Raw genomic sequence first — 23585 nt, 5'->3', positions numbered from 1 at the left:
TATGGAAAGGAACGTCCTCAAAGACTTTTTTTTATCTTATGCTCACCCAAACTAAAACACAAGAAAAACCCAGTGGATAGCTTAGGAGATCTGGCTCCACCAACTGGGCCTCAGTTTATATCTCCACTGCCTTACTTTAGTTAAGAGGGGCCTCACTATTCCCTGGTCCTAGACCCCCTCCAACACCTCCCCCAGCCATCCGGGGTAACCGCCAGGCTCTGCAGCCTAGGATAACGCCCAGCCCTCCCTTGCACCCTGTGGCTGCCTCCCCTTTCCGTCTGTTGAGAGAGGAAGCCAGGGGGTGGCGGGTGCAACCCTGCAGGGCACTGATAAAAGGGCCAGCCCTGCCCCCGCCCCCTGGGGCCACTGCGGTCAAACCAGCCGGCAAGCAGGCAAGGCAGCCAGCTCCCTCTGGGACCCATGGCCCTCCCCTGGTTCCACCTCTACCCACCCTGCCCTACTCAGGAAGCTGGTTGCATAACCCAGTGGGCTGTTTGGCAACATTGCTTGTGGCTTGCCCTGATGCTGGTGGTGGTGTGCACACACACTGGGGTGAGGGTGGGGTGGAATGACCAGGGATGACAGCAAATCAGCCTTTTGGGGGTGCATGACAAGCATGGATGCAGACTGGTATAACAATAAAGATATGTGGCCACGTTTTTCTCTATACTCTGCCTCTGCCACCTTTGCTGAAGCAGGAGGATCTTGGGGATGGGAAAATCGTAGGTATTCTGCCTTGTCTAGCCACAGGCACGATCCACGCCATTCAGGCTCCTAATCCCCTGCTAATCAATTCAAGGAGATTTAAAATAGAAGGGAATTGACTCTGAACATCAGGAATCTGAGAGAAGGGGGCTAAAGGAACCATCCCCACTCCTGAGGGCTGTAAAGAGTGTCCTGGAGGCAGGAGGCAGCCTAGGAACCGCAGTAACAGCCTCTTCCTACAAATGGGGAGTGCTGGTGAGGTGGGAGAAACAACTCAGCGTGGCCAGTTGCCTAAATGAAGGCTGTCTGTTCAATTAGCTCAGCCTTGTCTGTCCCCTAAATAAATAGTAAACTGCTTCAAACATTTTCATTCGTGCACAGGATGAAATACAACCTCCCTTAGTTTGACTTGCAAGGCTTTACAATCTAGCCCCAGTCAAACTTCCCAGTCTTATCTTTTCCGACTTCCTACCCCACACCCCACCCTAGGGAACCCAAAGTACTCCTCTGTGTTTTATGCCTCGGTGCCTTCACATCTTTGCTTGGAATACCCTTCTCCCCATCTCTGCTAGGGGAACCCCGAGTTATTCTCCACAGCCCAGATCAACTGTCAGCTCCTCTGTAAAACCTGCTCTGAATTTCACCAGGAAGAAATTCAGCTCCATAGGATTTTATGTAGATCTTTATTAATGTAATTCCCTATCTACACTGTCGATGAGGATGCAGACTATGTCTTATTCATCTTTGTGTTGCTGGAGTAGGAAGCATAATAGACACTCAATAAATATTTGTTGAATGAATAAATGATGAGTAGATACTCAATAAATATCTGTTCATTCATTGGCTAATCCACGTTATCCATAGTTGTATCTGCATTGCCACAAATAGTGTCCTGAACTGGTAGCTTTCATTCAGTAAATGTGTGTTGACTAGCAGTAACCTGATATCATTATTTAATCAGCCACAAGTGTGATTATCACCACCCCTCAACCCCTCTGAGGGGCCCAAATAAACATACAAGTGAGAGAGCTATATCTGAATGCTCATGTCTGTGACCCGGATTCACACTCAGGTCATCAAGAGATTCTGAACCCACAGGTAACATACCATGGGTCACCCTCCTGTCCTATACAGATCATGCGTGTAGAACCATGATCTCCTGGGATGGGGATGGAATTTAAAACATTGAACCATGGGTTTGGCATGGGTATTGATCCAACCCACACACATAGGCTGCAAAGAGGTAGATATCTCATGGCCTCTGGAATTGCATGGTTGGGTTGCTGAGTTGTGGGGTGTCCTGAGAGAGAACTGGGGTGGCTGATGTACTGGTGTAATGGTGGGGAACACTTGGAAGGCTCCCAGAAGCTATTCTTTACCAACCAGGACAGAATATTTTCATTATTTTAATAGTGAACACAGCCCTATCAGAGAATGCTGGCTGAATGCCAGCCTGGCCTCAGAATGGTACCTGCCTGCCTCCTGTGTCTTTGTTCCAACTTAATTTGAATATCATAAGAAGAAAAATAGAAGGAAAAACAAATGTAAGTTGTAGCTGTAAGGACAGAAGCTAGACATAGGAAGGACTTTCCATAGAGCTGAAAGCCACAAAAAGCTAGGAGGAAGCAAGACTTTTCTCTTAGTCTCTGGAGAGAGATCTGTTTGGCCTGGGACTTGGGCTGTGTGTTGGAAGCAAAGGGATGAATGAGTGACTTCTGGGGGCACTTACTGGCCTGCCCCAGAGCTGCTGTGGGTGCTAGGGGATGGACCTGATGTCATATACACGTGTCCTGGTCTGTCCAGGGTATGTGGCTGCCATGTGGCTAGGGTGCCTTGCCTGGAAGAAAGGACAGAGGGCATCCAGGGTCCCCTTTAAGGGAGGTGAATAATGTCCCTGCCGGGCGACTCCCCCCTCAACTCCCCTCACACACTGACAACAAACCTGGCCAAGAAAGAGGTCTTTGTCCTAGGACATCTGAGGCTGCAGGGGGAGGGGAGAAGGCTACAGGTGAAAGGACACATCAAAGCAGCCGGCCCCTCCCCCCCCAAATCTCCCTTACCCTTTTCCCAGAACCCAGGCTTTCCTTAAATAAAAGCAGTGCCCCGAATGCCCACCTGCCTAAACATCTGTGATGCTGGACACCTGGTCCTTTTCTGCCCTCCACCTTGCCATGACTCAGTTTCCCTGTCCCTAAGAGAGTTAACGGGGCAGAGGGAAGGAGGTTACAACTTGTATAAAGTTTAGAGGTCACTTTGCCATGGATCTTCAGCTTGGAATTCATCATATGCATGGGGGAAACGCAGACCTGGCTGGACTCCTGGGCTCAAAAGGAGGACTGGGAGAGGCTTGCAGCCTTGTGTGCCCCCGCTGGCCAGGAGCAAGGTGGGGGCGGGGTGTGGGCAGAAACCACACCGGGCTCAAGTTTCCTCTCTTGGCCAGAAGGGGCAGGAGGAGAGGAGGGCCACGGGGAAAGGGGAGGGTTGGAGGAAGGACGGAGAACTCAGGCCGAGGGCTTCAGAGAGGAGGCTGGTGCGCCTGCCCCGGAGCTCCCCGCACTCAGCCGGAGCCTCCACGCTCGGCGCTCAGCGATGGCCCGGGGGCGGGGCTCGGCCCTCCCCGGTTCTCAGAGGTAGCAGGGATCCTCACCCAGGAGGTGTCAGCCCAGGCCCAGCCTCCCCAGAGACAGCACCCGGAGCCTCAGCTCTCCTCACCCTGCTCGGACCCTGCCACAGGTGCCTGAGGGGCAGGGTGGGAGGAGGATTCCAGTGGGATCCAGGGGCAGGCTGGGGAGGTGGAGGAGGCAGAGGGAGAAACTAACCAACTCGCTGCGCATTCCTAGGAGATCTCAGGCTTTCCCAGGCTGCCCCTGGTTTAGGAAATTGACGTCTTTGGGAATTTCCCTGGGAGAAGACCTAGACAGCTCCTTGAGCACTGTGGGAATCTAGGAGTGAAAGGCTGTGGACCGGGGACCAGACAGTGGTCCCCTGAGGCACCCCTGAAGGGCTGGGGAATGACCCTGAGTAACCCTTCAGTGGGCTGGCTGCCCTGGGGCAGCTGGGAGAGACTCTCAGGTATGTGGTACCACCCTTTCCCCTACTCCATTCCATCATGCTGCCCTGTCTAGCCAGCTGGGAAGGTTTGGGGGAAGCTGAGGACTCGGAGACAGTGGATGCCTGGATGGCTGAGAAGAGTAGTTGCAGCAGGACCGGCTGGTAGGGGTAGAGGGTGCTGAGTTCCTGCCTCTTTTGGCCCCTTCTCTTTTCTGCACCTGAGGCAGAAGAGAACAGCTGGTACTGGAAGGGAGAGGGAGGCATCCCCCCTCAGTATAGTTCCTTCTGCCTGGAGACCTTGGCAGCTTGCGGAGTAGAGGGCTGGGAAGCAGTGGAAGAGAAGAGGCCAGGTATCAGATCTGCTGGGGCTGAGATTCTCTAGCCATTGGCCCCCAAAGGACTGGAGTTTGGAGCCTAGTAACCAAGTGACAGGATGGCAGACACTTGTCCCTCTCTCCCTCGTTCCCATACACCTGTTTGAGTCATATATGCCCCAGGAGGTTGAATCTTACTGTGATCAAATCTCCCCCCCCCCGTCCCTGACCCCACTCACTCTTCCTCCCCACCTCTCCTCCACCCCCTTTTTCCTCCTTTCTGTTTTTTTCTCTCACCTCTGTGTGCCTCTCCCTCTTCTGGGATTCTTCGTAATCTTCCTAAATAGGTTGCTCACCTGCCACTGCGCACCCCCAGTTTTACTGATCCCTCCCCATCCTTTCACTGCCTCTGTTGACACCTGGTGAGGTGCGGTGGTCTAGTAAGCCTCAAAACAGGATCCCAGAGGCAAGCCTTCTCTCTGTCTCTCCCCCTTGTCAAGGCGTTAGAGCAGATGAGGCCAAATACGTTCCTTTCTCCAGCATCCCTCCTCAAATGGTCCTCATTCTGTATCCTTAAACATGAAGCTCCATGTCATTCCATGTGTACTCAGGGACTGTGATGAGATCTTCCTGGGTGGGCTCATCAAGATGAGAGTAAAGAGGACAGATTACAGTCCCTGGGGATAGCACCAGTCCTACCTGCAATGTTGGGGAGCAAGATGGCTGTGTGACCTCAAAGTGTGGGCTAAACTGGAAAGTGGGGACAGTTTGTACAAGAAAAAGGACACAGGGAAGTGTACTCCACCTTCCCAGTGTCTCTCCAGCTTCTGAACCCTCTGTGATGGTCTATTTGATCCAATTCTGACTATACCCTCTTCCCTGACTTATAACACTGGCTGCCAGCCCCCTGGCCCATCTTCAGGAAGGTAGGCTCCTAAGACCTAGAGGGGCCTATACCTGGGGTATAGACCACCACGTATCCCTGAGTGTCTAGAGGAAAATATACCACCCCCTTTGGGCCTGGTGCAAACTTGTCACTGCACCATAGGGCTTGTTGGAGCCAATCCTGAGGTTCTTAACTCCCTCCTCCCAAACCTCCTGCCTCCCCCTAGCAACCCTTCTGCATTCTCATTTCCCTGTCCCAGCATCAGGGGAAGGTTGAATTCCTGGTCTTTATGAGAAGGGATTGCTATTTAGTCTCAGAGACTGGGGCAGTCTAGAACCCAGCCTTGCCTGGGTCAAGGATGTGAAGCTAGACCCAGAACTCTAGAGATCATTTGCCAGGCTCCTTTCTGACTTTGTGTTCTTTCAGATAAGTCCACATGATTGGATTAGTTTAGTAGTTTTCAAGCTAGGGTGGGCCTCCGGCATCAGAAACACCAGCCTGCTTACTAAAATGCTGACTGTTGGGTACCTGCATCTATGAATTCAATTTGGTAGGTCTAGGGTAGCTTTCAGAATTTTGTGTTTTTACAAGTACCCCCAGTGATTGTGGCCCACGATAAAGCTTGTGGCTGCCTCAGTCAGATGCAATCTACTGCAAGGGGGTTCTCCAGATCTGTCTCCACTGAACAGGAGAGACTGCATAGAAGCGATTTGCCCATGATGATGCATCTGGAAGGCCAGAGAACTTGGTCTCCTGCCTCCTAGGGCAGGATCATTGTACTGCACCTAACAGTCAGATCCGGGAAACTATAAGGAGGGACAAAACGGGATGTGTATGTGTATGTGACTGTGTGAAGGACTATGAGGCAAGAGTCATTGTCCCTGCCCCCTAAACCCCTTCTCCATTCACTTTGCCTTTGGGCAATTTCCGCCAGAACCTGGGTGGGGGAAGGTGGGGTTCCGGTGTTGAAATTGCATCCTGGACAGACATAAACACCCCACCCTCTGCCCACTGGCCAAGGGCTTGAGCCTACACCCACTCCCAGCTCTGAGGATGGCAATAGAACAAGATGGTGGGGGCAGGGGCTGGGGAGATCCTCCTTCAAAAGGATAATTTGCAATTCTCACTAATTTTGTGGCGAGTCAAAGAGTGGATTCCATATTAAATAGCTGTTATAGGCCATTTTTGTGTGATCTAAGGTCATCCAGCCCTATGCGCTTTCCATCTATAAGTCCCTCCCTGCCCTCAGACTGCCTGCCTTTACTTACATGGCAAAGGTAGGGTGTGGTGTCTGGCCCTAGGAGATCAGGAGGCCCCTGCCAAATCTACTTGGAATCTCTTGCTGAAGTCTGATGGAGGGCCGATGCAGGGTGAGACAGGTGTTCGGGAATAGGGAATTCGGATGAGGACAGGGGCTGACCGAGAAGAAGATGAAGGCAGGGGTCCAGGTTTGCTGAGAATGTTGAGCTGTCCAAGCAGAAAGGGACCTCTAAGTTCAACTTGTCTAACTCCCTGGTTTTACAAATGAGGAAACAGAGGCTCAGAGAAGTGTGATGGCTTGCCCAACATCGCACTGCTGCTTTGTGGCAGAACTCTGGCCAGAGCCCAGACCCAAAGAAAAGGGGCTGGAGGTATTCAAGCCTCTAAAGAGACACCCCCCCAAAAGATGAACAAACAAACAAACAAATAGACATTCCCCAAATACACATTACTGTATATAAAATAAACAACAAGGCCTACTGTATAGCACAGGGAACTATATTCAATTTCTTATAATGAGCTGTAATGGAAAAGAACCTGAAAAAAATATGTATGTATATATGAATTGCTTTGCTGTACACCTGAAACTAACATTGTAAATTGACTACATTTCAATAAAAAATAATAATTTTTAAAAATGCATACACATATAAGCCCTTTGATGGGCAGGAAAATCTATAGTAGCAGAAAGCAGATCAGTGATTGGAGGCAACGGTGCAGGTGGTGGGATTAAATATAAAGAAGTATAAGGGAAACTTTTGCAGATGAAGAGATGTTATGTATCTTGACTGTGGTATCTGGTATATGGGCATATACCCAATGGGTGTGTGTGTGTGTGTACATATATACACATAAATGCATCAACCTGTACATTTAAAACTGATGTGTTTTATTGTACATAAAATACACTTCAATAAACTTGATTAAATTAAAAAAGAGATTCCCTAGAAGAGAAGGGACTGAGATTCCAGAGAGAGTTGACTGATGGAGACCACCAAGAGTCTTGCCACGTGGAGACCCAGGAGTGGGACTGGGAATGTCTCTGGAAGGCAGGCTAAGCTAGTAGAGTCAGCAACTGTAGGTTTCAGACCTGATCCTGCTGTTTATCAGCCTGAGTCTCCATTTCTGAATGGACCTTATGGGATCTTCGTGAAAATCAATCTCGTAGACGAACACTTACAAAACACCAGCACAGTTCTCGACAAATGCTGAATGAGTCTTTGCTATGGTTAGTATATGACTTTAGGAGAGGAGAGCCCCCTGGTTGTATGGGGTGGGGTATAGCCAAGATGACCCTGGGGGACACAGGGCAGAGGTCCGGTGTCTCCAGAGACCATTCCTCCTCTGCTGCCTGCAGCTGATAAACTTCTTATCTGGCCCAGGCAGGGGAGCCCGGGGCCAGGATAGGAGGAGAGGGCAGGGCTGCTATCAGCCACCAGGCCTGGGCCATATCTCAGAGAAGGGGAGGGCTGTCTCCTTGGCTTTTCCCACAACATGCTCCTTGGGGATCCCCAAGCACTCACTCTCACCTTGGAAAGAAAAGACTGAGATACTAAAACTGAGGGCAGAGGAGGAGCAGAAGTGATCCCTGATGTTGCTGCAGGAAACAGGAAAAAAAAAAAAACCACCCTAGATGATGTGACTTCTGTCCCAGCCAGCAATATGCTTTTGGAGAGTAAGAAGTAGGAGACAGAGAAGATAAAAGAAGATAAAAACCTACTGCGCTTCCAAAGGAACCGCCTACAGCCATAGCAGGTGAGGTGGAGATAACACGGCAGAAAAAGGCCTTATAGCTTAAGGAGTTGTTTGATGAGTCCAGCATGAAAAGAGGGGGATGAGGTGTCTCCTTCCCTCAGGAGAAGCTGGAGGGAGCCTCTCCATGGAGGCAGGACAGAATTGCTGACTTGTGGCAGGAGAAGCCCTAACCCTCTGTTTCTCCTTTGACACAGATTGCTGGGACCATTTGGGCTTTCGGGACCCTGGACCAGGCCCTGGCCCAGTAGGATGCCCCCGTGTCCTCCCCAGCAGAGCAGGAACAGGGGGACACAGCTGCCCACTCCGGAGCTGGGTGAGATGGAACTGACTTGGCAAGAGATCATGTCCATCACTGAGCTGCAGGTGAGCGGGGTTGGGGATGGGGGAGGGAAGAGCAGAAAAACAGGGAGTCTGCTGGGACTGAGACAGGGGCTGGAGCAAGCAGGGTCTCAAGATGGAAGTGTTCCAGGCACTGTAAAAGGAAGGGCTGGAGTCAGGGGGCGATCTGGATGGAAGACCAGAACATTAAGAGGGAGGGGGTGTGGATGAGCAGGAGATAGGAGTGGTGGGGAAGGAAGGATCTGATTGGGGGTGTAAACTCTCTCAGCAGCCACTCTGTTCACGTCTCTCCACCCCACCTCCTGCCCCGCCTTTCCTTCCTCACCTTCTCTTCTGACCTCCTCCAGTCCTGCCCGTCTTTTTCCCTTCCTTTCCCCACCCTGCCCTCAGCAGCTGGGCCCCTTTCCCTCAGGTAGCAGAGCTGTAGTTCAGGGGCCTCAGGAAGGGGGGTGGGTCAGACTATGCCGGGGTCCTCTCCTCCTGCTAGTTGGACAAAGGGGTGTCTGTTGGCCTAACAATGATGCCTTTGTCCCCAGCTGGGCTGGAGCAGGGTGGCTCCCCGATGTGGGTTGGGGGCCCTGTTTCCAGCATGTTCTCTCCTCCTCTCTGCACCTGGGCAGGGACAGAGGGACTGAAGGGGAGAGGGCAAAGCTTGTACTGGCTCCTGGAGGTACCTCTTAGCTCCCGACCTGGCTCTGCGCCCACCCCTTTCTGTCCCCTGCCACCTTGCCTGGGCCCTCAGGATCTGCCCTAAGCCCTCTTCCCACACAGCAGCTCCCTCTGCTGGGCACCCAGGGCACGGCCAGGGTCTGAACTTGACCCTTTGACCCTAGATAACAGCAGCAGGAAAAGGTTCTGAGGGGTCATCTTGGATAACAACTCCTTGTCTTCCTGAAGGAAATAAAGGGACTTGAGCCATTTCAACCCAGTAAGAATTTCTCCTGAAGAGGAGGGACTCCACAGTTGTGGCAGCGTTAGATAGTCCTCTTTGAAGTCTGACCTCAGTGATGTCCCTTCCTGTTTAAGCTGCTTTCTTCGTGAAATAGCTGTATCGCAGCTTTGCCAGAAGCTTTTTATGATTCTTAGAACCTTTCTGTTCCCTTGTTATTATCTCACTGGGTCTTTTAGCAGAACCCAGCCTGGTTCTCAGAGAGAGCTGGTTTCTCACCCTCAGCCTGTCTCCAAACCTCTTTGTGTCTTTTCTTGCAGGGCCTAAATGCTCCAAGTGAGCCATCGTTCGAGCCCCCAGCCCCAGTCCCATACCCTGGGCCCCTGCCTCCTCCAACTTACTGCCCCTGCTCAATCCACCCGGATGCCGGCTTCCCCCTGCCCCCACCACCTTATGAGCTCCCAGCACCTACAGCTCATGTCCCAGACCCCCCATACTCTTATGGCAACATGACTGTACCAGTCTCCAAGCCACTGGCCCTCTCGGGCCTGCTCAGTGACCCCCTCCCAGACCCCTTGGCCCTCCTGGACATTGGGTTGTCAGCAGGGCCATCCAAGCCCCAAGAAGACCCAGAATCTGACTCAGGATTATCCCTCAACTATAGTGATGCCGAATCTCTTGAGCTGGAAGGGACGGAGGCTGGTCGGCGTCGCAGCGAGTATGTAGAGATGTACCCAGTGGAGTACCCCTACTCACTAATGCCCAACTCCTTGGCCCACCCCAACTATGCCTTGCCACCTGCTGAGACCCCCTTAGCCTTAGAGCCCTCCTCAGGCCCTGTGCGGGCCAAGCCCACTGCACGGGGGGAGGCGGGGAGCCGGGATGAGCGCCGGGCCCTGGCCATGAAGATCCCCTTCCCCACCGACAAGATTGTCAACTTGCCGGTAGATGACTTCAATGAGCTGCTGGCGCGGTATCCGCTGACGGAGAGCCAGCTGGCACTAGTCCGGGACATCCGAAGGCGGGGCAAGAACAAGGTAGCCGCCCAGAACTGTCGCAAGAGAAAGCTGGAGACCATCGTGCAGCTGGAGCGGGAACTGGAGAGGCTGGGCAGCGAGCGGGAGCGGCTTCTGCGGGCCCGAGGGGAGGCCGACCGGACCCTGGAGGTCATGCGCCAACAGCTGACGGAGCTGTACCGTGACATTTTCCAGCACCTGCGGGATGAAGCAGGCAACGGCTACTCCCCTGAAGAGTATGCACTGCAACAGGCTGCTGATGGGGCCATTTTCCTGGTGCCCCGGGGGACCAAGATGGAGGCCACAGACTAAGCTGGCCAGAGGGGTGGGACTGGTGATGGAGATTTCCTGCCTTCTCTTCTGATAAAGGTGCTCCCCAACCCCAAGGCCCAGAAGGAGCTGAATTCTGTAGACCAGAAGGGGATAACAATGGGAAACCTGGCATTTGGAAGGTCCAAGGTGTGTTCCATGAGGCTTGCCTGGAGGCAAGGATGTGAGGGGAGGGCTGGAATCTCTCTTCCGTGATTCAGGTATCTGATCTCTTGTTTGAAGCTTTGGTGTATAAAGCACTCTACTGAAACAGACTTCCACTGTGTCTTCCTTCTTGAAGGGAGGGTGACGGAGCGGAGGGCTCCTCAGGGCTTACCGCTTGTGGGTGGCAGAGAGTTCTGCCAAGCTTGTTTCTTCCCCCTGCAGCTCTGTATAAGCGGGACACACGACCCTTGGGCTTGAGCAGTGTGTAAATCTACCACCTTCACCCCCATTTTCAGAGCCAGGGGCCATAGGTGATTTGAGGAACACCACCCTCTCTGGTGGCCCCCTATTTATAGAGCAGGTGTTGCTGCCAAAGCAGGTTAGACCCTCTGTGAGAGGGCCCTGAGGGTTAGGCCTCTTCTTTTTCAAACTTTGGAGCACCGAAAAGCCTAAAATGCCCACAGGCTTTTTGTTGTTGCTGTTCTCTTGCCTGCTTCTCCCGGACTCCCTCAGCCTGGGTCCTGATGCGCCCAAGTTCTGCTCTCTCAGGAGACTGAGTGAGCTCCTCTTGCCTGAAGTGAGAGAATTTGATCGGACACCCAAGTTTCAGGGGATTTCACACCCAGGTCTGGGTAAAACCTGCTCCACAGCAGAGCACAGTATGCATTTTGGTGAAGTCTATCTCCCTGGTTGTGTTAAACAGATGTTACCCATTCTTGCTTGGGGGCCGCCCTTTTCTAGATCTTGTTGTTCTAGGATGTTTTATTAGCATGCACTTTTTTCTTAGAATAGAACACAATTAAGTTTCAGAATTCTTAGCCACACCAATCAAAGTCCAATCAAACCTCCATGACACACCCTCATCTCCTTGCTTGGAGCTGGGTGGTTCCCAATCTTCCCAGTCACTTAATTATACAAATTATCTTTTTGAAGTATTTTACTTCTATTTACACTTTAATTTTACTAGCTCCATTCCCAACAGGGAAACCTTACTCCCAAGTTTGGATGGTCACTACAGTTGTGGGATGTAAAAGCAGACAGAAGTGATCAAAGATGTGGAATCTTCATGCCTACAGATTCTGAAAAACAGTTTCTAGCCTAGGTTTAGAGGATGAAAACTTCCTATTCTGGATAGATATGAAGAAAGTTTGACTTGCCAGCTTTCTCAAAAACTTAATGTGGGATCAACTTGTAGCGGGCAGCACCTGGGAGCTAGCTGTTCAATTTGATGAGCTCACTTTAAGATTTTTACCATTTAATTCGTAAGCTCGCAAAGATGGTAATTCAGAAGCCAATTTAGACATTCATTTATTTAACAAGTATTTGCTAGGCACTTAAGCTGTAGGCATTGCTCTAGGCATTGGAGATACAGTGAACAGGAGACAAGTACTTCTCACCGAGGTACACCGTAGTGGGGGAGACCCTCAGATACACTTTGGTAAGGGCCCACCTAAGGGAAAATGTGGAAGAGCAACCTGGGCTCTCCACAAGTCTCCAAAATTTGAATAAGCTAATTATCTTCCTTGAAGCTATTTCCTCATCTAAAAAAGTATGTAACTTTTTAGCAAACTGGTAGCCTGAGTCGTCCCATCTCTCCCAACCATGACTGTATCAAAGGGAAACCTCATTTAGTAACTTCAAGTTAGAAGCTTAGATTATTCCAAATTCCAATTAGGTGACTGACTTTTGGATTCACACACCTCATTCCCCATCCCTCTTCAGTTGGGCTGAAAATTGAGGCTGAATAATGACCTTTTCTGAAGGTACAGAAAAATCTAAGCATTTGCTTATAAATTGGGTTATCTTACTTCTAATTCAGTATTTTTCAAGCTTGAAATAGCTAATACTTGTTCAAAGAGGAGATCCAAGGGGGTGGGAATAGCTCAGAGGTAGAGCACATACTCAGCATGCACACAGTCCTGGATTCAATCCCCAACAGAAAAAATAAAATTAAAAAAAGACCTACTATGCTCTTCCAGAACCTAACAGGCATCGCTCCCAGAAGAGACTCACTGAATTCAACAGCAGCTGTTGGCTTTTACTACAACTTCATCTTCCCTTGCCAGAATAGCTACAAAAACGACATGCTCAAGAAGAGCAATAGTAAACAGCTTACTTCTAACTGGGTCAAGATATACTCCTGCAGTGGGAGCCAGTTTCTGGTTTTATAAAACCACGATGTGGACAGGGGAAACTTTTACTTAGTAAACCACTTCTAAAGCCAACCCTTTCTCCTTCATCTGAGTAGCACAAAGTTTTACTTAAAGCATCTATATTAGTTTTCTTTAAACTGCTAGCTTCAAAAATCTGTAAGGAATGAGGGGAGAGGGTAGCTCTGCTAAAAAATCTGGTTTGCCAGACCTCTGGTATGTCATTAATTTCCGTATTTCCCATTCTCAAACTTGAAATGGTTTAGAATGTGCAGTTATCTCAAGTTCCCATAAATACCATGAAGGGAGACAAAGAAAACAAGAAACAGAACCAAGCTAATAAAAGCACTTTATTTTTAAAAAGTCCATTCACAAAATTGAATGACTGATTCAAGCTGCATAGCAGCTAATGGCTACTGCATGGCAGTGGAAATGAAATGCACAGTGGCTCAGATAAAAGTCCTCATAAGGATGTTCCTGCAAAAAAGAAAAAAAATTTAAGTCTATATACAAGCAGATGAAAGACTGTAGTTATATCCATTCTCTTTACTGAGAACCAAACTGCTTTAATAGCTCTCTACTGGCTAAATCTGAGACCAAATAGACTAAATTAGATCTCAAAATGGGGGGGGGGGTTCTGAGGCACAGCTTGTGAATCTTTCTATTGGCTAATACTGAACACTATTGCTGTTACTTTATAAAAACTTACCTTTTGGTCATGAGCTTTAACTGATGAGTTTCTGTTTAAGAGTTGAAAAGCCTGTAGTAGTAGACTCCTCCCTAGAAAAGTAAACAGCCTTTAGAACTAGCTTTTCTATGGCACAAGTCCCATCTCAGGCTAAATCCCCTCCACACCCCCATTAGTGGTCCACCCACCCTCCCACCATCATTTTGGGGAAGATTCTAATGCATTACTTTGAGCCATTGTTTTAAAGAAATGGGTCAAAGGAAGGTAGGAGATATAGAAATTAAAGGGTAAAGTTACATTATTACAGTATAGAAATTCCTTCAATTGGGAGCCACCAAGAGTAGGGTGAATTTAAAGCAAATTTATCTCCAGAAAAACCAAATTCAGCTTAACTGGACTAGTTTTGGCTCAATATATTAAGGAAAATATAACAGAAAACTGGATTTTAGGTTAACTATATGGATGTAAGTAAAATCTGTTCTTACCTACCAGCATAGTAATAAAACCTTTTCTCCTGGTTCTGACTGCTAGTCCTAAGAGTCAGGTGTGCCTTACTCTTGTCTGCCTCCTTCCTGGCGGTGGTCACTGAAATTTCACTCCCTCCTAGCTTTCATGGAGGGTGCCGTGGCCTGCCCCTGGCTTATCTGTACTCCACATACCACAAGTGTCTACTCTCAGCTGTAGAGTGTCTGAGCTCGGAGTCATTCGCGCTATACTTGCTAGCAGTTCCTAGTAGCTGAACATCTCTCCTGGATCTTTAAAGGCATTTTCACGAATCCTGAGGTATCTGCAAACTCCCTCAATAGTTAAGGTTCCACCTGCCATTGCAAACTCAGCCAGTATCAAACCCATGGAACTATTATCCATGCTTTCCCACCCACCTCCACCTCCCGCGCAACCCCACCCATCCCTCCCCAAACTTCCAAGTAACAAACCCATGGGATGGAATACACAGTCCTAGTGATAAACACATCTCTATGCTACTAGGTACAATGGCACTGAAATTGAGGGCAAGGGAAAGGCTCAAAGGAAGCTATGTACAAATAACAATGATTGGATATTGTTATAACAGTAACCTGTTATAAAGATTTAGAAATCATTTTCTATACAATCAACACTTTAGGATGGTTGTGTAATCTTGTGTCACATTTAAAGGAAAACTGCAGTTAGCATGAATGTAAGTAGATAATATGGTTCCTCACTGCTTCCAATTTTACTCTACATGTTACTATGATCAATCTATAAACCTCTATAAAGACCCACCCAACCAGAAAAACTGCAGTTTTCCTTTAAGCCTGTTTTTGTGTCAAGAATAAATTCTTACTGGTATTACTTAATTTAAAAGGTCTCTCAAACCTTCTAATCTGTGGGTTTATGGGGTGGCATTAGCCAGCAGCTAGTTTCTATTCTCTGGCAGAGTTTTGCACTTGAATTGTGATAGAAGCATTCAACATTATCAGGGGTAGTGGGTAGGGAAAAGTCCAAAGCTCTGCCAGTCCCAAATCCATACAGTTGTCATTCCATTCAAGAGGGTATTAAATCGTTTATTGATTACACATGATAATGGATGATACACAAGCTTCATTCCCATCTATAACTTTATCTGGTACCATAATTCAATTTAGATATATTGCATAGGATGTGCCAACAAACATATTAATAACCAAAAACTCCGTGACTGCTTGGGTGACCCTTTTAACGGTGAACTCCAGGTCACAACACAGTAACTGTCAGTTCAACTACACCAAAGTTTCTGAAGACAATGGCCTCTCCACCCAAGCAGATTGTAAATAAATTTTGAATGGAACCTGGCATCACCCTGAAGGAATTCTAACTTCACACTGTTGGGGTAGTTTACCAAAATGGCTTCAGAGTAGACTAACTTTACACAGCACATTTAAAAAAAGACACATTTATTCAGCGTCATGATCAGACTATTACATTTAGCAATCAACAGCATGGGTGCAAAAAAAAAAAAAAAAATCTACATTAAAACCCTTGGTTGGAATGCTTTACACTTTCCACAGAACAGAAACTAAAATAACCTGTTATACAATTAGTCACAAATACAGTCCTCGAGTTTTTTTGCCCATACACATGAGTATTGTCTAAAACATGTCTTCTTTGTAGCAGCTAGGCCCTGCCACCACTGTGCTTGGCTGAGTTCACAAATCTGTTGTAACCTGTAGCTTCCCTGTCACTTCTCTGGCTCTCCTCTCCTGCTAAGCTTTGTTTCCTGTTGAACAATACGGAATAAAGTTGTTAATCTAAACATATTAAGACTCAAGGCTACAATCCAATAGCAAGTTGTTTCCCACAAATTTTGCTGATCTGAACATTAACTTAATATCCACAATTTTACTGCAATTATAACGTTAACTATGTTGCACTGCTCAGCTACATTAGGGTTACTGGGTTCATTATCAATTATAAAAAATTAAGTGAAAACACAAAAAGGTGTTTACTTACCTGGGCAGTTAATTAAAATCTTCTGCCACTGCCATAGCTACTGCTGCTGCTGGAACCGCCATAGCCACCTAAGAAAAAAAATTTGTTCCCTTAAACTTTGAAAGTGCTAATTTAACAGTACAAACAGGTTTTCTATTTGGGGTGATTCATGAGTTTGGGCTCCCATGATTTTCCCAATTCAATTACAAGCTACTAGTTGCTTAAAACTTTCTCAAAGTTTAAAATCATCAGCTTTTTGTTGTCTACACATGCACTGCCTAAAGATCTAGTGTTTTCCTTAACTGTACTTACTGGTTATGGATATGCCTGGCTCTCCAATACATTTATACTATACCTTGGTTTCGTGGTTTGGCAAAATATTGGCCACCACCACCATAGGGGCCAGAACTTCTGCCTCCGAAGTTTCCTCCTTTCATGGGTCCAAAATTTGAAGATTGATTGTTGTAACTGCCAAAATCATTGTAGCTTCCACCACCTCCAAAATTGCTTCCTAAGAATGGAAAAGAGGGCCCTTTATCTGTTATTTGGGGAAAATGAGAAATTCTCGTGTTCAGAGCACAAGTTACATGAGTTTCCTGCCTTTCTCCCAAACTCTATTATCTGTATTACATCCTTTCGGGGCAAGGCATTCAGTTGAATAATCCAGTAGTTAAAAAATCACCCCCAACTTACCACAGTATAGCACATAGTATAATGTATTTTCTAGCCTTGAAGGCCTTTACCCATCCAGGGGCACTGCAAACACATGCTGGATACATCAACTAAGTGCCTAAGGTCCCAAAAGAGTTAAGATACTAAAATCCTGCTAGAAGGCAATCTAATTCCAATTGAGTACACCACTATCCACTTATCCATCTATTTGGGAGTGAGGCGGCCCCAGCTTAAAGCTAGGAGGAGGTAGCATTGCAAGCCCATTAAAAAAAAAAGCACCATGCAGTATACCAGACGTTTCAAAGCATCAAGTCCCCATACGGATAAACTAAAAGGCTAAGCTAGCTATTGCACCAAGTACCTGGATCACTGGATACCTACCACTACCACCGCCAAAGCCGCCTCCGCCTCCTCCGTTGTTATAGCTGTCATAGCTGCCACTCCCGCCATAGCCACTGCCCTGGTTTCCATAACCCTGTCCACCACTTCCATAGCCTCTGCTTCCTCCAGAGTAACCAGGGCCGCCTCCTCCATAACCACCTACAAGAATACAATTCTTCTCAATAAGACAAAAGTATTGAAAAAACAGTCAAAATTTGTGCAAGCATGATGGCTAAAGGCCTGCTCACAACATGCTGTTATGGTCAGAGTTGGGAACTTATCATGCACTATAGTTTTTAGTCTCTACTAGCCTATTCTAAAGGTTGCCAAAACTTTACCTATGGTTCCTTAAAAAAAAACAACAAAAAACCTTACCATCATTACCAAATCCATTGTAGCCATCCCCACTGCCACCATATCCACCACCACCACGACTGCCACCAAAACCACCTGAAAGAAAACAGAATTTTAAAACCAGGTTTTAAGTATGTGAATTGCGTAAGTTACACCCTACTAAGTCTAGGTTTTAGGGACAATTAATAAAAAATTACAACAATTATTTCCACATTAAAGACTAACTTCTGGTCAGCGAGAAGTCGGCACTACAATTGTATAAAATGTAACTTTGGAAATGTTGGACAGGAGTTACATGCCACCAGATTGCAAAAACAAGTCATCTGGGGGTAATTAAGTTACAAGTTTATCATTAATTCTTAGTAGTAAACCATAACCACACATACCTCGACCACTAAAGTTTCCTCCGCGACCAAAATTGTCATTCCCACCAAAACCACCTCCACGACCACCACCGAAGTTTCCAGAACCACTTCGACCTGAAGGGGTAAGTTTGAGCGTTAAACTCTAGAGACTAGAATTACTCAAAGTTATGTTTAAGTTTCAATTTACAAATAAACCCACCTCTTTGGCTGGATGAAGCACTAGCCATCTCTTGCTTAGATAGAGCTTTCCTTACTTCACAGTTGTGGCCATTCACAGTATGGTACTTCTGAACTAAAAAAACAAAGATAAAAAGCATGTGACCTCAAGGTATAAACTACTACATGAATTTCAGAACCCTTACTTCCAGGATTTCACCTGTACTTACTGACAATCTTGTCTACGGAGTCATGGTCGTCAAAGGTTACAAAAGCAAAGCCTCTCTTCTTGCCACTGCCCCGGTCAGTCATGATTTCAATCACTTCAATTTTCCCATACTGTTCAAAATAATCTCTTAGGTGATGTTCCTCCGTGTCTTCTTTAATGCCACCAACAAAAATCTTTTTCACAGTTAAGTGGGCACCAGGTCTTTGAGAATCCTAACAGGAAAACAAAACCCAAGTTATTTGTATTAGTAAAATCTATCCCCAAAGTCTATTACACCCCCAAACGTAAAGCCAAATGACCAATGGGAGGGGAAAACGTCACTTACTTCTCTTGAGACGGCCCTCTTTGGTTCCACAACTCTTCCATCCACCTTGTGTGGCCTTGCATTCATGGCTGCATCCACCTCCTCCACAGTGGCATATGTGACAAACCCAAAGCCTCTGGAGCGCTTGGTGTTTGGATCCCTCATTACCTTAGATGTTAGTTTAATACATAGTAAGTAGTATCTCAGAACCTAGTGTCATTTCTACGTTGAGTAAGGCAATAGGAAAATTTGCACCAACCCTATTACTAAGCCTTTCAATTTCCCACTAGCCATTTTGTAATCTATTGAGAGGGAGCTTTTAAAATCAGTTAAGAAAGCCACACCCTCTATCATATCATTCCCAACCATAATCTCATTAGTAATCTTCATAAGCCTTCAAATAGGAACTGCAGCAAGATAGCCCAAGGAAATCGACTAGTTCTACGGCTTTGTCACTTCCAAGTCTTACCACACAATCTGTGAGCGTTCCCCATTGCTCAAAGTGGCTCCTCAGACTCTCATCGGTTGTTTCAAAGCTCAAACCTCCGATGAAGAGCTTCCGCAGCTGTTCGGGCTCTTTGGGAGACTAGAAGGGGGAAAAAGCGTTAAGTGGAGCTATAACGCAAAGCATCTCCCAGTTAGCAGAGGCAAAATTAGCTAGCAACACACGAAACACATATTGTTCCTTTGGGTCGCAACAAGCCACGTGCTTCCCCCTATCAGGGGACACGGCGTGTTGGGGGCTGGGAGTGCTGGGAAGCGGCGAGCGCATGCGTCCCTTACTCTCCCTCCAACGCAAGCGCAACAAAAGGATTCCGGGGGAGGACCACACCGCCAATACTGGACTATAGCTGCTCTTTATAAAGTCGCCTACTGAGACAAGGTAAAAAAAAATAGACCTAATGTGCCTAAGAGTTTTGCAAGGAGGAACGAGACCGGCGTGATAACTAAGGGCTGCAAGACGGCAGCCTCATGGCGACGAGGACAAAATGGCGACCTGAACTCAGGGAGGAGTAGGCCCTGGCAGCGACCTAAGAACTGCCGAAAGGACTAGTGCTAGCAGCCAAACCAGGCCGCAACCTACCGAACTCAGGAAAGGGCGAGGAACAAAATTCAGCTAGAGAGAGCGTCTTACTCACCTCTGACTTCGACATGACGGCAGCCAGGAGGGGACGCTTTAACGATGCTTACTCGGCGGCGTCCACGGGCAGAAAGGAGCAATCTAACCAACGTATCTGCCAGCCTACCTTCGGCCTCGCTTTTTTATCCCGCCTCCTCGCTGTCGGCATTGGTAGACTCCGCCCCTGAGCAACTCTGATTGGATATTTGAAATAGCTTCCCCTTTCTATTGGTCTCTGGTGCTGCATTGCAGCGTGCCGTCATCCGTCTGGGCGTTCTACGCAGTCTCCACCCCTTGGGGGGGGGGTCCTTTGGCTCCCGAGTAGTATTAGTCTTAAATAGTCTGATTGGCTAGCCAACCAATCATTCATATTTGAAAGCACTTAAGGTAGTTAAATAAATTTTTTATCTTCTACGCCCCGAATATTATATTCAACTCATTCGGCTAATTATGACTGATACTATGCATGAGAAAAGTAGTTAGCAAGTAACTTTTTTTTTTTTTTTTTGGCGAAGACGCCTGCTGAGCGCATGTGTAGTAAAATGGCGAGTTTACGCAGGCGCGTTAAGAAGTTCCGCCTGGCGCTTGGAACACGTGAAATGGCGGGCGGGAGACGGCGGCTAACCTAAGGCGCCTGCGCAGTGGCGGGAGTTGGGCCCCTTTTTGCGCAGACGTAATGGGCGGGGAAAGGGTCTGGGCCCAGGATTGGTCGCGCAGGCGCAGGGAAGGATCCGTTTTGGCGGGCGGTTGGCGTTGCGCAGAAGGCGGCGGCAGCGGTGGCTTGTGGTCCGGCCTCTCCACAGAGGAACAGGGGCGACGATAACGTGAGTGATCGGTCTCGATCCCGGGTAAGTGGCGGACAGTCTTGCCTACTCATATGCGGTTTTGAACCGACTCCAGTTGGGCCCGTTATTGTGTGAAATGAATGGACCGCGGGGTGGGGGCTCGTGAAGGGGGAGCGGTGGGTCCGGCCAACCAATGGAAGAACAGGGGCGGGGTGTTTTATCCCCGTAGGTTCTGTGGAGCTTTGCAGCCGAAGAGTTTGACTGGCGAGTGTATAGGCCAATTGGGTCTGCCTTTAGCTGCCGAGTGATCGGTCCTTGGGCCATCGGTATGTGAGAGGCGGGTTTTCTCCTCCTGAGCAGCGTCTCGCTGAGCCAATGAGCACGAAGCGCGCGGTAGGTCGGGCTCCTCCGGAGGCAGCGGTTTGACTCCAATGGGGAATGCGGGAGTTGGGCGGTTAAATGGATGGACCAAGTCTGGAGCCAGTAGGCGGGCAGGCTACGGAAAGCGCTCGGGCAGGTCGTCCAATCAGCGCTGCAAAAGAGGGAGGTGCTAGATTTGGGGATGCGAGGAAGGGGATTCAGTGCCTGTGATGGCGCGTGGGGGTGGGAATTTTATCCACGGTGACTTTAACGAAGCCTTTGGGCCTCCATGCCACACACATCTCTGGTAGGGAAGCTCTAAGTTTGCTCCTGTATGCTGCGAGTTTGGCTACCCACATCGACACATCCCACCGTCCACCACTTTTTAGGTTTTGCGGGGGAACAAGGGAGGTCTTTTGACTTTGAGAACTCGCTTCTTTAGGAAGACTGGCTTGAAATGTTAGAACGAATAGGATAAACTTCTGTATTGTTGTGGAAAGGCACCCAAGAAAAATCGCCGTCGTAGCAACAATGCTTATTTCCACGGGCAAACAGATATGTGTATAATCCAAAGAAAAGTTGTGGAAAGCTACATACCGAAGTGTGTTACCTCTAGGGACACAGTGGGGTGGAGACAGGTTGGATCTCCAATTTATAAATCTTTGCAGGGATAATTTGTGATTAAAATTAAACTTGAAAGCCGGTTGTTTTTGTGTTTTCAGTTATAATCAAGTACTTCTCACCACCTCCTTACTCATTACACCTCAAAAATTTGCTATTTTTCCATTAAGAACTAAGGTGACTTTCGGTTTGAAAATACAAATTTTCGAAAGGTAACTTAAAAAATACTATCTGGTACCTACTAGGCATCATGCTAAGTGCTTTTCAAGCATTGTCCATGTCCCCAATACTTTTATATTAGGCTCTTCTCTAGGAACTTTTCCCTCCATGTATGTCTGTTTCTTTACAACATTAAAGATCTTCTAAATCTGTCTTTCTGCTATTCCTTTGAGGATATCTGAACTTGGATAAAAAGGAAGTTGCTTAAAGAGGGTGATACTTAGGGTGTTGGAGACTAATTCATCACTTGGGTTATTTTTTGCCTTTGAATATATTTCCTTCAAAATATTTTATGTGCAGTCCATATCCTGTTGGTAATGCCCATTCTATTCATTCCAGTATGTTTTAGTAAAATATGGAAATTTTCATTACATATTGGCTGTACCAGAGTTTATACAGCTCTCTTCACTGATTTAATTAGAGTCAAGGGGAAAGTGTTTACTGTATTAAGTTCAAATACAGATGAAGTACTCTTATGACTAGAGATCTTTTTGACATTGCACAAAAGAAAGATGATTTTAACTGAGCTTATCAAGAATAGAAAAGAGATGTTCATGTTCTCTGCACTTGAAAAAGGAAAACCTATTTCATAGTTACAACTATTTGAAGGTATGCTAATAATGCAGCTGCTTAGTTTATAAGAGCGAAAGTGATAGAGGTTAAGTGTATCTGTCCCTAATTTAAGTTTGAGAGGAATACAATCTTGATCTACTACAGGGTTTCTCAACCTCAGCACCATTGACATTTCGAGCCTAATAAATGCATCTCACTTCCCCCACACTTCTGCTTGTGACAATCAAAATGTCACAAATGTCCCAGGAGGGAGGGGTGCAAAAATTTCCACCTGAAAACCATTGATCTAAAATGACAGATGGTAAAGTTGATTATCTTGTCAAAAATCTTTTATTTTGCCAATTGGAAATCAGAAGGAGAAGATGAGTGAAGTGCTTAGGAAGTGTCCTTTGGTAAGTGGATCACTAAATCCTTATACTTATCTGTTCAGATACAAAGTGATCATTGTTCCATTGGATAAAAGGAAAATTTCATTAAAGGTTTTTACCACTTCTTACAGTTTAAACATTGATTGCATCTTGTGTTTATTTGACTTCCTAAAATAATGGCAAATATGCTTTTGAAGAAGGTGGACTTTGTCTCAGGTGCTTCTTACATTTTCACCTGATTTATTCCTCATTCCTTTACTTGCATTCTTCTGTATCAGTATCTCAAACTTTAACTTGACCCTCAGTAAGAAATACATTTTACACTGACTGTATACACATTGAAAGTTTCACTATGCAAATAAACGTGCAAAGCGTTCTGGTACTTTCTCATGTATAGTATACTATTTTATTTTCTCAAAAACATGGGTCAGTTTCTGCTGAACTGATTTTACATTGTGTGGAGACCCACACTTTGGGGAAAAAGAAAAACAACTGATCTGAAGAATAGGTAACCAAATCATGCCACCTTAGATTGCTCTCCGAGTAGACTCCTCTCATTTCCAGCCTCAGCTACTTGGGTCTATAAATAAATTAATCAGTGACCCCTTCTTTGATGTTCTTAATGGTATATTTTTATTTGTAAAATTTCAGGACTTGAACCTAGATTTTTTTGGTTTTCTGTGGTATGCAAATAAAAACTGCTTGTCTTTTTGTGGATTCTCTTACAAGGTCACAGTTAATAGATCTGATAAACATTTCTCTCTGCTGGGGAAGTTTTGGTGGGTAATTTTGCATTGAAATTCTGAGACTATCACATTAAAAAAAATCCTAAGTTTAGGCTTGTATTTCTTGCCTTTGGAGAACTTGGCTTGGTTGTTAACTTGTACCAGCCACTCTGTTCACAATACAAAATGCTGAGCCTGTGTTACAAAAGTTAAATTTCAGGCACTTAGAGGCATACCATAGCATCCAAACATAAAAGGATTGTTCACTAAAAGGGAAAATAACATCTTCATTGGTCTTTCTGAAATCCAGACGGCTTCTGTTTTGTAGGAGGTGAGCAGGATGACAGCTGAGGAAAGAAGAAAGAACATACCTCTGAA

General features: G+C 46.8%; 3 protein-coding genes across 7 annotated transcripts in view; 2 read left to right on the top strand and 1 right to left on the bottom strand.

Moving 5' to 3' along the window:
* Positions 1 to 3150: 3150 nt before the first annotated feature.
* Positions 3151 to 10799, top strand: NFE2 (nuclear factor, erythroid 2). Of its 2 annotated transcripts, none has more exons than XM_006182402.3 (3): positions 3151 to 3438; positions 8166 to 8334; positions 9520 to 10799. In XM_006182402.3, the coding sequence occupies exons 2-3, from the start codon at positions 8221 to 8223 to the stop codon at positions 10525 to 10527; spliced, it is 1122 nt and encodes a 373-aa protein (XP_006182464.1). In that variant the 5' UTR covers positions 3151 to 3438; positions 8166 to 8220; the 3' UTR covers positions 10528 to 10799. The 2 variants fall into 2 exon arrangements, with proteins under 2 accessions (XP_006182464.1, XP_006182467.1); XM_006182405.3 differs by lacking the exon at positions 3151 to 3438 and adding an exon at positions 7600 to 7971.
* A 2371-nt stretch (positions 10800 to 13170) lies between these two features.
* Positions 13171 to 19726, bottom strand: HNRNPA1 (heterogeneous nuclear ribonucleoprotein A1). Of its 4 annotated transcripts, XR_001365691.2 has the most exons (12): positions 19576 to 19726; positions 18906 to 19022; positions 18458 to 18604; positions 18134 to 18344; positions 17947 to 18039; positions 17769 to 17861; positions 17404 to 17478; positions 17029 to 17187; positions 16331 to 16486; positions 15997 to 16064; positions 13549 to 13619; positions 13171 to 13316 (listed from the first exon to the last, which is right to left on the bottom strand). XR_001365691.2 is itself a non-coding variant. In XM_032493029.1 (11 exons), the coding sequence occupies exons 1-10, from the start codon at positions 19588 to 19590 to the stop codon at positions 16009 to 16011; spliced, it is 1122 nt and encodes a 373-aa protein (XP_032348920.1). In that variant the 5' UTR covers positions 19591 to 19726; the 3' UTR covers positions 13548 to 13619; positions 15997 to 16008. The 4 variants fall into 4 exon arrangements, 3 of the variants coding, with proteins under 3 accessions (XP_032348920.1, XP_006182468.1, XP_006182469.1); XM_032493029.1 differs by lacking the exon at positions 13171 to 13316 and having other exon boundaries at positions 13548 to 13619; XM_006182406.3 differs by lacking the exons at positions 13171 to 13316; positions 13549 to 13619 and adding an exon at positions 15051 to 15763.
* Positions 19727 to 20250: 524 nt separating this feature from the next.
* Positions 20251 to 23585, top strand: part of CBX5 (chromobox 5) — a 33780-nt gene continuing 30445 nt past the window's right edge. The window contains exon 1 of the mRNA XM_006182408.3: positions 20251 to 20404. The gene's annotated coding sequence lies outside the window, so the exon portion shown is untranslated. The remainder of the gene's footprint in view (positions 20405 to 23585) is intronic.

The sequence above is a fragment of the Camelus ferus genome, chromosome 12, assembly GCF_009834535.1.
Source record: "Camelus ferus isolate YT-003-E chromosome 12, BCGSAC_Cfer_1.0, whole genome shotgun sequence".
In the NCBI taxonomy this organism is placed as follows: domain Eukaryota; kingdom Metazoa; phylum Chordata; class Mammalia; order Artiodactyla; family Camelidae; genus Camelus; species Camelus ferus.
The sequence above is the reverse complement of the archived record's forward strand: the minus strand, read 5'-3'. Positions and strand labels throughout refer to the sequence as shown.